Raw genomic sequence first — 16,371 nt, 5'->3', positions numbered from 1 at the left:
GGTCCTGCAAAAGAGAGTGAGGAGGTGTGGACTGAAGCAGCTCGAGCGCTGTATTTGTTCAATTTGATATTGTTTGGGATTATGCCTTGGATTCTGATGTTGGTAGAAAAGGGGTGATCCCATGCTGAGCTTGATGTATATTTCGATGACATATGTCACATTCAAGGCGCATGTCATTGTTAGCGACAGAGTAAGCGCCGTGCACATTGTTTGCCTCAGCTGGTAATGTAGCATTATATACATCTGCATATACCTACGCAGTGTGTCCAAGCTGTGGTGAAACCTATGTTAAATGGCCTTAACTGTTGTATGTGATGTAAGCACAGAGTCAATTGACGAATGACTCTATCGCGAAATAAATGCATGGCTTTAGTTGTTGAAGTCTGAAAGAGGTTTTGCTCCTTGGTTAAACCGTCTCACAATTGAATCTCACCCTCTGCGCAGCTTGCGATATGATCAGGACGATTCTTTTATTATGCTAGCAAATAATGCTACAAAGTTATAATCAGGAGGTCCAGACACACTGCTACAATAATAAGCCAATGCCTTGGAACGCTACATATTATCATAGCACCTGCCTCTTCTAGCCCTAAGGTCTAAACCAAGGGCAGTCAACAGCTTGACTTAGCCAACCGACTATCCTCTTCTCTGAGGAAGTAGGGTGCCAAAACATTCACAATTGCGGACCGACCGCTGCACTCGTCAATTCATTTAAACCCTGCCAATTGAACTTCCCGTCAACATCGCAGGTATGCATTCCGAGTTAAGTTACATGCAGAACTGAGATAGGCAAGGTCGCACGCTAGAAGGCCGGCCAATACTATCCCAAGGATTATTGATAACCTCACGCGATCTATCCTATGGCATCTTCTCTGGGAACTTTTCAGCGACCTTGTCATTCACGCTCAATGATGCTGGTTGGATCGAGCTCTTGGTCGGGCCTTCGCGTTACCCATGTTCGTGGACTTTCCAGCTGTAGCCCAGGCCTCGTTAAGGATAGAATAGACTTCCCTTGATGAATGGAACAGCCGATATGACTCTCAGCGTGTGATCCGTGGCTCGAAGCATGCATATCTGTTCAAGCCAGTGCACCTGGGGCATAGCGGATAGCGTACCCAGAGCGGTCCAAACTGAGGGCTTGAAAGATCCTTCGATAGGACATACGGCAATTGGTCTTCGAGGCGCGTACGAATTCGATCATTTAAACCTAGGCTTTTTTAGTCCGCTAGCAAAGAAGGAAGGGAGGGCTTGGCCTTGGCGTCTCTTAGCAACTTAGGCCACCCGACCGGCGTTTAGGCGTAGTGAAAAGAGAAATTACAACCAGCTGAACCTGCCTTGAGGTTATCCCTAACCACTGGGATATGTCATTATAATTGAAGCCGGCGGTAATAAGTATACGGCCTGGAAGGCGTTGATCGTGAGTGAGCTGCCGTGTCCCTTGCGCAAACAGGCTTTAAAATATGGTCTTGACGACCAAAGCCACATACACCTGTTCTGTAATGGCCACACCTGAAGGTTGGTATGTGTAGACATGGATGCAACACAGAGGTTGTCAGCCTGAAATGGAAGCTCTTATGATTCTCATTATTTACTGGTTGAATTTGTTGATGCGCACACTATGAGTCCCATACTTAACGCCCTGATCAAAAGCGCATCCTGGGCAAAGATACAACCATGATAAAAGTATAAGCTTCAGCTTACAGTCTTAGATTTAGATTACTTCTGTGATTAAGAGAATTATAACACTGGTAAGTAAGACTCATACCCTACGTATCAATACCCTCATATACTAAAGAGTAATGAAATATACGTCCCTCGCGTAGGAGAGGGAGCGGATTGCAAAAGAAGAAACCCCTTGTCAAGTATTTTTCAGGCTTTGCACGACCACTCAAAGGTTCGATCACTAGAACCCTAACACCTGCATAAATCATCCGTCGCTGATGAAACCCCGCCTAAGGAACGTCTTCAGGATCGCAGCACCTGTCTGGAATGAATATTGACTTGCATAATGGGCAATCGACATGGTGTCTCTGGAACCAGGAGTCGATGCAACCAGTATGGAAGACATGTTTACATTTCAATCGTCGGACATTATCTTGGTCCCTAAGAACTTCGATGCATATTGCACTATACTGACATTAGTACGAGTAGGAAAATCCCTCCTCTCAAATTGGTACTCACCAGACGTCAACTGAACTAGGCTGCGTTACAGTCCATGTCGCCTGCTTTTTGGACCCTTTCACTATTCTGTATTTTTCTGAAGGGCTTGCGTTGTTGAGGATCTTTAGATGTAGAGGATATCGTGATTTTACGATAAAGCTAGCATTATTAATATGAATATTAACCACAAAACTTTGAAAGATGGGCGTACAAAATAATAACTATTAATAATAGACCAATAATGCTGCCTATCACCCCAACGAATGCTACAGGCGTACCTGAGACGAAGGCATTGCGGTGACTGGTTGAATTACCTGGAGGAAGATAAGGCATGAATGATCTTTTGATAGGGACTTTCTGTTGAAATAGAGTAATTCTCAGTAAAATGTGGTGAAATATAAAGGCTATACTTCGCGTTGTTCTCTTGTTGTATCTAATGGACCAGTTGCGACTTATATTACTGATTTCTCAGATATTTGATCGTAAGTTTCCGCCATAAACGACGCACCATGGCAAACTGAGCCACATAACGAAGAAGTCAAAAATCATGGAACCATGGCTCAGGCACTTATTGCCCGTTTTTTGATTGGGGATCGGGCGAGAATGTAGGTAGTTAGTTGTTAGTCGAAATATCGGTGGTCTGATACATTGTTCTAGCATTACTTGCCGCCTTTTCCCGATATTATGATTTTGGTGCTTATTCCTACGAATGTTCAGAGTTCTCTTTGGCTTGATCACATCACCTGAGGTGAGGTCAGGTGGTTCTGGGTCGGGTTAAGCCTTGGAGGAGCCTAGTAGCAGCCACTACGAGTCCGATGACGCGATGACATTTAGTATGACCACTACCTAGGCATCTAAAGACACGATCGCAGGTAATGAAATTTAACAGACAAATCAGTCCAGATCAACGGGCTGACCTGCAGGAAATCTGTAACGGCCCCGGACCCAATCCTGGAGAGATCACGTTCGCTACCAACAAGGAGCGGGTCTCGGCACTGACTGGTAGAAAATAGAGGCCTCCATGACGCTGAGGAGGCCGTCCGCACGAAGCCTCTGAGCCTTCATAGCGCGAGGCTCATGGGTAACTTCTGGACTGCTATGGGTATAGAACATCACATGCCTGTGGGAAGTCAGTTTCAACTGCGGCCAGACGTTCGTTCGAACTTGGTGGAGAGACAGTATCGAAAAGCAAGGTACAGTATTGAGCACTAGCACCTTCCGGTCCACAAAAACATGCTCTTTGTAAAGTCTAGGGTGGGGCCATCTGGGTACATGGCTCTACCTGATAAGCAGATGTTCTGTCAGAATTTGGCCGCCTTATGGGTGCGTAAGCAATTTCTGGCTTAGCAAATGAAGTACTTAGAAGTACCGCTGCTGTGTGGAGTCCAAGGCGCGAATGTGGGGAAATGGAGACAGACCAACAGTGCGAGTTATAAGTTCTGTCGCTTGCATCAATCAGGTAAGTACATCGAGATACACACTTCTACTCAAGAATGATATATGGGCTGCGCTCCTAAACGAGAGTTATTGTTGGAGAGGAAGGTGCAAGTGCTCAATACTGTACAGTGATCATGCTTAGCCAATTTATCAGCTGAACCCGAGAGGATTAATCCGAGGCTCACGTTCGAATACCAGAATCACCTTAGGAAAATATCTATCTCTTTGAGCGGCATAAGCCTCCAAAGTGGTCACGACAGGGGTCTAGAGCCAATCAAAATTAGCGCAACTCAAGATACATCCACACACACCTAATTTTGCGTGTGATAGAAGTACCAGCAGGTCGCTGTGTTACAAATAGCTACCTCACATACTTTGCAGCCGTATCGGGTCTGCGACCGCCGCTGATTTCCTGATATCGGCTGTAGATAACCTCCTTTTTCCTTCCTTCTTGTGAAGGATCGAGGCTGTCCTTGCCGGCAGCCTTTAGAAGCTAGGCAGTCGGAATATTTACCTCTATACACATGATTGATATCTCTTTGTAGGTGAATTTGCCGTGCTTCTGTATCCTCGATATCTTCCTCCTTCCCTGTGCGGCCTCTCTTCCCTTGTGTGACTTTCAGTTGCGCATTTGTTGAAAATGGCATTGTAAATAGCCTCTTTCCAAGCTTGAAGCGTGGTATAGGGCTTCCAATGAGGCTGCCGCGTTTTCTTCTGTAAAATGAAGCTATTCGCAAGTGCGACTTCAAGGAGGAAAGACCAAAGCAATGCCTGCCAAGGACCGCGCCGGAAACGATGCTGGTATGTTGTATAGGACCTTATCTGACCGCCGCGGTCCACGTGATTCATTTCATCGTTATACTGAGCGGCAACAGTAGGAATAGGGATTATCTTGGACTGATTTCAATTGAAGACCTGCTGCAGGCGTTGCGCCTCTTTTGGCGGGCAATTTCCTCTCTTTTGGTGTGCGCTCGTGAGGGCCTTTGCTGTGCACAGTTGAAAGGGATAGCACCACAGAGCTATCTTGCCAATCGATTTGAAGGACCTTAGGGGAACGGAAAGAGACAAAATAGTGAGGAAAATATAGGTAAAGTTGTCTGTACCTGTTTATCCTTCGTCGGGATTAAATATACCTCGTTATACACCAAAGGCGTGGTATCTTTTATATGCTTCATCTCGGTGGTGATGCCGCAGTTAGGGCGTGCCGTGCTTGTAGCCCCGTATCCAAGCCGCCGAAGAAGGCGGAAGAGTTGCGGTGACGAGAAGAGGTTATCTGTGAAGACGTGCTGTGTCTGTGTTGACAGACAGCCTTTTCAGTAGGTGAACTAAAGCGCTCTGTGTATTGCTGAGAGGGATCACGGTCAGCAGCTTTCCCTTCTTGCCGCGCTGTTGTGATGTAGGTAGCTCGACCGTTATAGCCTTATATGGTGATGCCTTTACATGCCAAAGCCACTGCAGAAAGTAGCCCTGTTGCGCAATAACCCAGATTTTGAACCCCACTGGCGTGGGCTTTCTCTTGACGAGCGTTGTCTCTTTTGATCTGCCCGTAAACGGCACCATGCACTCATCTACAGTCAGATTAGTCCCTGGAAGATAGTGCTCGATAGACACCCTTTGTATATGCTCAGACCACTCTTCAGCCGCTTGGAAGGTCTTTGGAAGATCGCTCTCAACCCTCACATCGAGCTTGGTGTAGTCAAAAGTGCGGAAATACTGTGTGGTCAGCTCGAACTTCCGTAACGGCATGAACTTGATGATCGAGTGAAGAGGTCGCTGATCTCCTAGCCTAGGGGCCTCCCAATGGCCCTTGAGGGATATTTCCCTATGAATTCCTAGGTAAATAAGGACCCCAAGCCATACATAAGCCGTTGCGGTGGAGATGCCTTCCCATTCGACGATGCGTGAGTGTTCAGAAAGGGGGATATTCCAGTTGTCAGTAACGGCATTTTCAAGCAAGTGAGCGACCCAGCTGTTTGTGTATTCAATCCATGACTATATAAGGGAAATAGGTACGAAAAGCTGGAATAATTCGAGTGGTTCCTTGGGCAGAGGGTTGATCTTAAAATCACGATATTCTAGGTTGAAAGGTTCAAAATCATCACCGCGACCCTCTTCGGGCGGAAAATTAGGCACGCCGGTGGGGTCATCAGGTGCCCTCAAAGGCGGGGTATCAAAGCTGCGATCATCTATGTAATCTTGTATCTTTTGAGAGCTCATCGTTTCATTTGAGACTCGTTAGGGTCAATTTGTATGAGGATTTTGATGATTTTGCTGGTGTTGAATGAAGAAGCTGTTTGACGGGTACTTCACGTACCCTGCAGGTACTAGCGGGGTTAGTAAGCAAAGTGGGGTAAGTGACCTGTTGGAGGCTTATGCCGTCTAAAGAGACAATTCGCCATGGAGGTCGTCCGCAATCTGGACTTTAAACTCCGTGCGCCCCTTAAAGCCTTATCGCCGAATTGCCGGTAAATCCTACAGTACATAGTAGATACAAAGTCTGTAGCTTAGTCCCTGCAGGGTTTCCCTTGCCAACTCCCCAAGTCTAGACCTAGAGGCAGGATTCAACCCCCCTTAAACCATTGGTCATATGTATCGTATGACGTACAAAAGTACCGGCTCAGATCCTTGGACAAAAAACTATGGATCAGCGTTCGGAGTAACTCAAAACGATGAGATCAATCATTCAACAGGAAAAGCTCCCCTGTCGTGATCTACCTCTGATGTCAGTCAGATGCTGATGATTGGCTGAAACAAGCGTGGCTGAAAGGGTCCAGAACTTGAGCCCATCGTTCGATTGTGCGATTCGGAACCCCTACAAATACATCGGAGTGGGGTAGAACAGGGTAGCATCCCGTTCTGGGCCGCCCACGGGCTGGGATCCCAACTTATTGTATCAGATGATTTTGGGCCTACATAATATTCCCCGTGACTCGGCAATGGCCGTTGTAATCAGCCCATACTTTCATCAAGGATTAAGTTGCTGCCGGACAGTGTTATTCCCGGCATCCAGAAATACTTCAACTCCAAGGTTATATCAAGTCCCTGAAGAATCATGGTTCTCGCCCATCAGGCTATCTCGCACGTAATCCATTCTCTAGACAGCGCAAAAATCACTGTTGAGGTCACACTGACCTTATCTCCCGCACGAAAATGGACGCTACGATATGTCCTTTTGACCTGGTCCTGTCATGTCGCACAAGTGAAAATGTAAGTACCAGGGATCCTCTGTCACTGAATCCACTCGGGGTTCTACCCCCAGCTACTCCGTGCAAATCAGCCTACCCAAACACATCCTTCTCCCCAGCATCCTGCTCCACATTCCCCCAAAAGCCGGCATCCCTGTGGCGCTCTCGCGTAAGTTTCCGCGGCACATCATTAAGTATCCAGATCCCTGGAACAAACCGTGGGGCATTGTCATATTCCAACTTGAAGAACATGCTCATCGTTTGTTAGGCTGTGGCGTCAGAAATCGGTCAATTTCCACCTGTGTGGGATCAACCCATTCCCAGATCCGACTATTACTCCAATAAGACACCATTTTACGAAAACTACTATGGGAAGGACTTCCCGGGCCTTTTTTTCGATGGCCCTGCACAGTCGCCTTTCCAGAGCACAGCCGATTCCTCTCCAGAATCTGACTGCATCTCATCACCCATTCTGGATGTAGATATGACACTAAATTTCTGTATGTCACACCAAAGCTACTTGGAACTCGCAGCCGTGACTAAACTCAATGGATGTAGCGGATACGTCAATGGATATCATGGAGCCCATTCCTTGGGACCTCAGTCTAGATCAACCAACATATGGTGGTCTTCCCACGTCAGACCTGTCTCAAGATGTTCAAACTGCCTCCGATTATAACCGAACAACAGCCTACCGACAACAATCAGACGCATTTTCTCTAGGGACAGTAGCGAGCAAGCCCTGGGCAGAGCCGGGCCTAGACGGAGCACAAGAAGATGACCATACCTCGAGCTCACGACAAAAGCGAACCGCCCGATCTCGACGACAGAAAAGAGATAACAGAAAGTCTTCCGAAACATCCCTTGCTAATACTGGTGGCGCTCCCTCGGTATCGGACGCTGCCAGTCCCAGCTTCACGCCGCAGTACAGCCGCGCCAGCATTGGGTCTGGATCCACGCCGATGGCTTCTGCAGCATCAACAGCTTCTAGCCGTCAAGCAAAGCTCAGAAGCGCGTCTCATACTTCGAAAAACAGTCATTCCCGGCCAAACGATACCCCCAAGGAACGCCGAACGCGCGCCTCCCACAATCTTGTCGAGAAGCAGTATCGAAATCGTCTCAATGCCCAATTCGAATCCCTTCTCAGCGTCCTACCAGAACAACTTCGCGCGGCGAACAACGGAAATGGCGATACTGACGACTCGGAGGGGAATGACGCGGACCGCCGTGTGAGCAAGGGTGAAGTTCTGGAAATGGCTCGCAAGCATATACAATTACTGGAGCAGGGGCGCGCTGAGTTGGAACGCAAGAACCTCGAGCTTCGTGGAAATCTCCGACGGCTAAAGGGATCTGCCTCTGATGGTACAGTGTCCTCGTCGAGCCAGGAAACTCCGCTCGATTTCAAAGCCGATGCGAATGGCGAGACACAAGCCGGCGACCAAGACAAGAGTTGAAAACGAAGGATCGCCAAGAAACAGGGAATGACTGCGCAGGAACATGATGGAATGTTCCAAACCATCCGATGGCTGCTCTGGAAGGGAAAATCCGTTGGCACTGGATGCTCGTTTTCCATGGTACCTCAGGCATAGAGTCCAGGCCATCCCTCTTAGGCTTTCCTGGACTTTTTAAGTTCTGGCAATGGTAGCACTGGCGGCAATGCGCTTGTTTCCCTTAATGTTGTAAACCTCCACCACGGTCACTTCAGGGGGCTCCAGCCAATTAAAACGCGTTAAATTAAAGGTACATAATATCTTACATAATTTATATTGTGATAATAAGCCCCAAACGATCCGGATTGTTATAAATTGCTACCTGATGTCGCCCTAACGAATTGACCAGGCAAATGTCACACGGTGTTGAAATGAGGATAGAAATGAGGCAAGGATCGCGATGAGAGTGAACGACTACAACTAACATCGGGCAGCATCCTACTGCCTATGATATCGGCAGATTGAACATTGGTATAGGAGGCTAACCTTCGTCGCTCCCTTAGATAAAAGTGTCACGAGCCCTGATTCTCTCATGTGCCACATTGAATGTGTGTAGGTTCTTGGTTGAGTTGTGTTAGATACGCACGAATACGATGGGGTGAGTGTATCAAAGTGTTGACCAGAATGTGGTGATGTTGTCACGTTGTGTATTTTACATAATGGGGCGTGCGATCGTCATTGCGGTGATACTCCAGTCGGGCCCCAGTATTAAGATGTATATGGGACTTATCGTCCCGATTGCAGTCAACTTTGAGTCAGTCCCCAGGAGCGGAGCTGGCGTCCTGAATGATGCCGGAGATGTCCTAGATGACGCCGGCAACATTGTTGACAAGATCGCCGACACCTATAACCTCAAGAACCTCATGGGCAACACCGTCAACACCACCGGTGATGTTGTCAGCTCTTCGGGCGATGTCCTCGGCAAGATCATGCCTATAGGACAAGGAAAGCCTGAGGAGGAGGACGACTCCCACGACGAGGGAAAGAGCGAATACACAACCCAGTCCAAAGTCAAGAAGTCCGGCGGCCTGGGAGACACCGTCGGTAGTGTCACAGGAGCTGTCGGCGACACAGCTAAAGAAGCCACGGAAGGTGTTGGCGATACAGGTAAAAACGGTCAACGATACAACAATAGTCAACTTTTATCGCCAGAACGACGAGCTCAAGCGCTTCGTCGAAATCGTAGAGCTGGGATCGACGGCGATCCCCGTCGCCGCCTCAAGCCCACTAGAACTAGACAAGCTCGCATCCACACTAGTGAGCCTCTTGCAATCAGCAGCAAAGGCAGCGGGCCGGCCTGCGAGGAAGGGAGCACGCAACGCTCCGTGGTGGACCGAAGAGTGCGCCCTTGCTGCTGCCGGGTATCGGGCGATCAGAAGGCTGTACCCTCTCGGATTCAACCAAGAGGTTCAAATAACCAAGCGAGATTTCCACCATGTGGTCCGCCGCACCAAAAGGCTTTATTGGCGGAACTTGATCAACAGCTTCTCAGACAGCAGTTCCGTTTTCAAGGCCGTCCGATGGCTGAGATCGCCAGGAGCCTTCCAACCGCCTCCACTCCAAGTGGACGACATAGTCTACGAAACCCAGCTCGACAAGGCCAACGCGCTCCGGCGAGCAACTCTAGAGCGTCGGACAGCTGAGGATGATATCCAGAATCCCTGAATCGAAGTCAGCCCTCGCAAAACGATCCCATTCCCGCAGGAAATCTCTCTAGAAGAAGCACAGGACGCGACCCTCTGTACCGGGAATACATCGCCGGGGGCAGATAACATCACAGTCAAGCTCCTCACAGCAGTATGGCATATTATCGGAACACACGTTCGCCGCCTCTTCGAGGGGTGCCTGGCCATAAACCACCACCCAAAGCCTTTCAGAGCGGCCGAGGTGGTTATGATCGCCAAACCCGGACGCAGAGACCTGACGGCCCATCTCTCTGTTCTCCTGCCTCGGCAAGGGACTGGAACTGTTAGTAGCGCGCCGTCTCGCGTGGGCATGTATTTACTATGGAGTCCTTCACCCGCAACAAGCTGGAGCGCTTCCAAAGAGGTCTGCAACAGACCTCGTAGCCGCCCTAGTTCACGACATTGAGGAGGCATTTGCTCGCAAGAAGGTGGCCACGCTGGTCACGATGGATATCCAAGGCGCGTTCGACACTGTCCTGCGCAACAGACTGATTCTGCGACTTCGGGAACAGGGCTGGCCCGAACATCTCGCCCGATGGGCCAGATCCTTTATGGATGACCGATCTGCTTGTGTTAGGTACCAAGATATAATCACCCCGCTCTCTCCTCTCCAGTGCGGTCTCCCTCGGGGATCGCCGGTATCGCCGATCCTCTTTCTGTTATATACAGAGCCCACCTACCGACTGAGCAACCCTCAAGGCCGGTTCGGCTATGCAGATGACACAGCCATCCTGTGCGTCGGTGACACGGTCGAGGAAACGGCCGCTGCGTCATCACGTTCTGTCGAAGAAATGGTCCGCTACGGCACCGAAGTATGGTACCCAGGGGCAACCCAACCGCGGTGGGACCAACCGTCCAAAGACCGGCCGTCAAGTATCCAACATCTCCTGCAGAGAATGAACAAGGCTATAGTTCAATCTATGCGAGCTATAGTCCCTGTCTGGAAGACGACCCCAGTCGCCATCCTCCATCGGGAAAGCGGGATACCACCTATCACTCAGCTTCTTGAAGCACGTCGATACTGTTTCTCCGCCCGGCTTAAATCCCTTGATGAGGCTCACCCCCTCGCGAAGCGCACGCTTCCACCCAGGCAGCCCACATACCATCAGCTCATTAAGCGGAAGTACCAAGCTCCAACAGAGAGCAGCTTTAGAACCCGTCTTCGGAGGACCAATGAACTCCTCGCACCCTGTCCACGACCAGCCCTCATGCAGAAATGCTTCGGCAAGGGATAAGATACACCCCTGCAGACAGCCCCGAAAGAGCAATCGGCCGAGGCCTTCCTCCAGTGGGTTGAGACAGTAGACCTAACCACCTAGATCGTATACTCAGACGGCTTATTGTCTTCGGAGGGAGCAGCCAGCTATGGCTTCGCCATTCACCAGAAGGACCTCTCCATCTGCGAGGGCTCGGGCCGTCTTAGACCTGCCGAAGTCTTTGACGCTGAAGCTACAGGAGCACTGGAGGGCCTAAGGCCGCTCTGAACCTCCCAGGATCAGCGGCACGGGACATTGTAGTCTGTCTAGTACGCTAGATACCTGGCCACACAGACATTCCCGGCAGCGAACAAGCCGATAAACTAGCAAAGGCAGCGTCCTCGCTACCAGAACCGGAAGGCGCTCAGCAGACGCTAGCATACCTGCGAAAGGTGGCGAGGCAGAAACCAAAAGAAGCTTTCGAAATATGGTGAACAATCTCCATTCCCGAGCAATACAAGAGATTGAATGTCAAGGCGACTATATGTTGCCCACCGGAACTCTCGCTCCCTCGGGCTGCCCTACACCATCTACTCGCAGCAAGATCCCTCCATGGGGATTTCGCTGCATACCACGAATGATTCAACCACAACGACGCGCGGGTGACTTGCTCGCGCGGACGACGCAAAGCACCTAGCCATGTCTTCTACTACAGGAAAGTACCGCGCGGTGTCGAATAAGGCTCGTCCCCTCGCCGACTGCGGCGGTCAACCTCGCAATGGGAAGGAACTTCGACAAGTACATCAAGTTGACCAAATCAAGCGCCTTCTTCGAAAGGATATGCACTAGTTACTAAACGAGGCAGATAGGAGATGCATTTGCGTCTCCTCCTCTCCTTCTATCTTCCTTTCCCTTCTGTTTCTTTGTTTCTTTTCTTTATTCTCATGGGCTCGGCCGCCTTGTGCGGTCATGCCGCCGCCTCTCCCCAGTCTCACTAAAGACTGACTGATACAGCGGCTATCGCTATGATAGCCGCACCTGGTCATCCCGCTGACGGGTAACAGGCTCGACAGGACGCGCTTTTGAGCCGATGATATGCTAGATACTGGTCTGTTCTGTAATTTGCGAATGCTTTACGTAGATTTTAGCACTAGAAACTCTAGCTCAGCAGGTCCTGTGCCCCAATAGGGGACTTTACGGGCCTCACGGCCCCCCGGACGAAAAATATACATACATACATACATATTTTTCATTCTGATTGTATCGCAGCATGGTACCTTGCAGAACATGATACGTGCCCTGTATGTATTCATAACTTTGTTACCAACGCTTGTAGACTGGAAAGACCACAGCAGATCCATGTATATGATGGACGGATAGAAAATGTTTAGATATCCTACTAGGACCAAATCTGTGTTCTATTGACCAGTTACAAAGAGTTTACTATCTGCCGGATGTACTAGGGAACTTAATCATAGTCTGCCAATTCCAGTCGAATTTAGTATCTTTTAGTCTCAAGATTAGCATATGGAGGCTTGCACTCTCCACGGGCTCCAGTTTGAGCCCGGCAGATGATGCTAGCCTTGTTATCGAGCATCAAAGATATGTAGCAACCAGGACAACCTTTACGCCGCAAAGCAGTTGTTCCGCCAGTTGCGGTAAGTGGAGCGCACGGACCTCAAAGTGTCTCATGCAAAGCAAAGCAAATACATATAATAAGTGAGTGGTTTGCCATACTCACATCCACAAACATCTTATAGCACTACCTATGTACATGTTGTCGTTGCCGACATCCAGCTTCTTTTGTGTCATTATACGATCGTAAAGCCCCTGTCCAGATGCTGTATCTGATCAGACAGATGTCTGTTCTCCTCCTCGAGGGCGAGGATGCGCTGCCTTGCGAAATCCAACACCTCCCCTCGACTGTAACCACAGCCCGGTGCTTCCGGATCTTCTTCGTGGCCGGACTCGTCTTTCGCCTTTGAAGCTTGGAGCACAGCCAATAGTCGCTCGAATTTCTGCTTCAAGCGGGTGCGGTACTGTTTCTCAACATTGTTATGGCACTCCCTAGCTTGAACGACATGCGCAGGGAGTGCGGGTTTCTTGACGACCTTCTTTGGCCTGCGTGATGCCGAGCGCATCTTCACTTGAGTGGGAGTTTTTTCCAAGCCCACAAGACTCTCTTCATTGCTCGTTGTCGAGTCGCGTCGCTCCAAAAGCCCCGCAGTAAGTGCTGGCGGCAGGACTTTTGCCTGGTTCATGTCGGCCCAGGATGAATCGAGGTTCTTGATGGAATGCTTCGACTGCGGCCCCTCTCCGCTCTGTGCAGGTAGGTCATCATTCCCAATACAACTATTGGTGATACAAGAGGAGGCTTTTCCTGTCTTGTGCAGCTGACTTGAAGAGGGGTTTGGTCGCGGTTGGGTGAGGGGTATGTTGGGGATGGGCGAGATTGGCCGAAGATAATACCCAGGTGCCCGGTACAAGGGATCGAGGAACACAGGGTCTGTAGAAGGTCATTCTCTGCATTCGATAAGACCATGGGCATCTTACCCTGCTCGAATTGACTGAGGATATTATCGAATGTCGACTGTGAGTGAGGTGTCAACCTGGACTGCCATGAGGGGTGGCAAGGTGTTGTGAGAGCACCGGTGTCTTGGCCACACGGACAGGTGAAATTGTGCAATGATTGGAAGATTACCTAAATGCGACAAGGGTTCATGTCGTCCTGCATCTGTCGAATACCGACCGCTACTTACCTTGGAGGAAAATGGCGTTCCGTCCCATTCGAAAACGTTAAAGTCCGAAATAATAGCAGCGGTGCTCATAATAATCTGTGCATCCAATGATGGCGATGTCTTGAAGGGGAGAGACTAGCTCAATGCCTCTGGCACAAAGAATTATATACAACAGCCCGGAGCTGGTGGCGTTGGTATGTGATACGCAAAGCTTGTGATATGGCACATCAATTTGTGTTATTCCCCAATATTTTCCGACCTACCTTACCTCAATGTGCTGGGAGGTCTCGACTCTCCTCGCGTCTGGGCTATCCCTTTGAGTGCCACAGCCCTTAGGAGAGTCACTCGCCCCACTTAGCTTAGTCATAAGGTTAGTACGTGCAGGGTACCGGAAGTTCATAAGAGATTTGCCAAGTCTGTAAGGTAGCTCTTTGTAACTATCAAAACTGCTGGGACTTTTACCATCATACAAATTAGTATGTGTGGAAAAGTACCGTTAGTTTCATTTATCTTGGTTGGCTCTATACCCCTGTCGTGACCCCGCCTAAGGGCTGTGGCACTCAAAGGGATAGCCGAGGGTCGAGGCCCTGCAGGAGTTGCATCCGGTTACCCGACAAAACTAAAGACTTATCGGGGCATGGCGTTGATTACGATAATGTCGAATAGTGGTGAGATGCAGCCAAGCCACATCACCTGATATCAATATACATAGCTGTCTGCGTTTGCGATTCGTGCGTTTCATCACCATCAGGGTCTTGGTGATCTCGATCTCGGTCTGAAGAAGCTAACCAATCTGACTGGCCATGGTTCGATGTCCATCATCTCAGGCAGCGGTACCCAATGTTTTTACAGATCCCGATGGTTACATCGCTTATCTGTTATCAGCTAACTTAACGTACGGTGGCTGACGGCTGTTGAACTAGTCCCAGCGTCCAACATCAATTATTGGCCAAGCTGCTGTATTCAAAGTTTGGCTAATTACCCTATGACGATATAACGAGTTGTTCCACCCTTATTGGTGTCACTTCAATGCACCATTAATGCCCACAGTACGAACAAAATCAATCATCTTTTCCTGTCGCAATCGCCCGTCCCTTCATCCTGCATCCCTTGTCCTAGACCATAACATGATAAGAGACTCATCAGCAGCATCTACCACTAAAACAGCCACTAGACTCCAGTTTCATGGGAACATGCCAGGTGGTTTATTCATCCGTTATTTCCGCCCAGTCCTCGTCTCGGGCTACTGGCACTGGCAGTGATGCAGTTGGGACTGCTGAAGGGAGATTGTTTCGAAATCAGAGTTTCGACAGAATTGACCGCTTCACTTGCGATATATCGCCGAATGAGGGTGCAGTCGCAGTCGCCGTGCCTCAGGAGCTCGAGCTTTAGTTGGTAAGCTGTTTCCCTCAGCTCGTTGCAGGAAGCAGATAGCTCTTTGTGCTGGTCTTGGAGCTTCTCCACCTCTGCGTTCAACTTGTCTTGTTGCTCTTGCTTTCGGGCACGACAATCCGCCGCAGCTCTTCGGTTCCTCTCCAAAATCTTCATGTAGCGTTTTTTCTCTTCCTTGTTGAGTTCAGTCTTCGTCCTTCTTGCATTCTTTTTGTCACTGGGCTTTCGTCTGTTTCTTTTCTTCCCCTCAGCCTTTGTAACCGCATTCGTGTGGGTCTTGATGCTAGCGCTGACCTTCACGCCAGTGGGCAGTGCAGGTTCGGCCTCAGGTGGAGTCGAATTTGGGATCGATTCAGTGGCAATGCTTAAGCTTCCGTGGTGATCTTGCAGAATGTCCAAGCTTGCCTCTTCGTACACGCATGCTTGCTTGCTGTATTCGACTTGCAGGTTGAAAATATTCTTCGACGCCGTGCGTGCTGGACAGAGATCCTGATAACGGTGCAGAGTACAGTCCCTCATCATTCACCATGCTGCCCGTAATAGCATCATTCACGCAGTACTCAGAGGAAGAAGGCGATATCAATGGCTCAGGAACTGCACAGATGGTATAGAGAGTGTTGGATGAAATGTGCCAATCCCATGGGTGTAGACCTTCAGGCATGTCTCCCCATAATGAGGCTCATCTTGAGTGTTAATGCCCCAGTCAATAAGTGAAGTCATTTGGAAGTGGAAGTAGAAGCGAAATCTGGAGATAACTATCCAAGGATGTATTTACCATGCAGTACCCACCTGCCGGTCATACCCACCTGCCGGTCAGCGAAAAAAAGATTTCCCCATACATAATGCACTTTTTTAACCTCATGGGAAAAACTTAATAAAAATAGTAAAAATAAGTTTATCACTAAAATTTAGATCAAAATTGAATCTGTTTTGATATTTTCTGGGTCTTTTAACCTCACGCCCTGTGCGGGTGCGTACGACACCTAATTCTTCCTTCCCTGAATTTGACCTCTCATCCTCTTCTATCACTCCCACCTCGATCACATCCTCAGCAACATCCACCCCTTCAATTGCTTCGTTTGGCTCTG

General features: G+C 49.2%; 5 protein-coding genes across 5 annotated transcripts; 2 read left to right on the top strand and 3 right to left on the bottom strand.

Moving 5' to 3' along the window:
- Positions 1–3,129: 3,129 nt before the first annotated feature.
- Positions 3,130–3,225, bottom strand: FOXG_22382 (uncharacterized protein; the record flags this gene model as incomplete). Its single annotated transcript, XM_018402790.1, has 1 exon — positions 3,130–3,225. One exon carries the CDS (start codon positions 3,223–3,225, stop codon positions 3,130–3,132), a length of 96 nt encoding a protein of 31 aa, XP_018256863.1.
- Positions 3,226–5,878: 2,653 nt separating this feature from the next.
- FOXG_22381 (uncharacterized protein) lies at positions 5,879–5,980 on the top strand (the record flags this gene model as incomplete). The annotated part of the gene is made up of 1 exon (XM_018402789.1): positions 5,879–5,980. One exon carries the CDS (start codon positions 5,879–5,881, stop codon positions 5,978–5,980), a length of 102 nt encoding a protein of 33 aa, XP_018256862.1.
- Positions 5,981–6,618: 638 nt separating this feature from the next.
- Positions 6,619–8,911, top strand: FOXG_16237 (uncharacterized protein). The gene is made up of 2 exons (XM_018396305.1): positions 6,619–7,282; positions 7,341–8,911. Exons 1-2 carry the CDS (start codon positions 7,267–7,269, stop codon positions 8,234–8,236), a joined length of 912 nt encoding a protein of 303 aa, XP_018256861.1. The 5' UTR covers positions 6,619–7,266; the 3' UTR covers positions 8,237–8,911.
- A 4,053-nt stretch (positions 8,912–12,964) lies between these two features.
- Positions 12,965–13,981, bottom strand: FOXG_16235 (uncharacterized protein; the record flags this gene model as incomplete). The annotated part of the gene is made up of 3 exons (XM_018396304.1): positions 12,965–13,659; positions 13,707–13,854; positions 13,913–13,981. 3 exons carry the CDS (start codon positions 13,979–13,981, stop codon positions 12,965–12,967), a joined length of 912 nt encoding a protein of 303 aa, XP_018256860.1.
- Positions 13,982–15,100: 1,119 nt separating this feature from the next.
- Positions 15,101–15,802, bottom strand: FOXG_16234 (uncharacterized protein; the record flags this gene model as incomplete). Its single annotated transcript, XM_018396303.1, has 1 exon — positions 15,101–15,802. The coding sequence occupies one exon, from the start codon at positions 15,800–15,802 to the stop codon at positions 15,101–15,103; it is 702 nt and encodes a 233-aa protein (XP_018256859.1).
- Positions 15,803–16,371: the final 569 nt, after the last annotated feature.

Source organism: Fusarium oxysporum, chromosome 6, assembly GCF_000149955.1.
Source record: "Fusarium oxysporum f. sp. lycopersici 4287 chromosome 6, whole genome shotgun sequence".
NCBI classification, from domain to species: Eukaryota; Fungi; Ascomycota; class Sordariomycetes; order Hypocreales; family Nectriaceae; genus Fusarium; species Fusarium oxysporum.
This window is presented reverse-complemented; position numbering and strand designations above follow the sequence as displayed.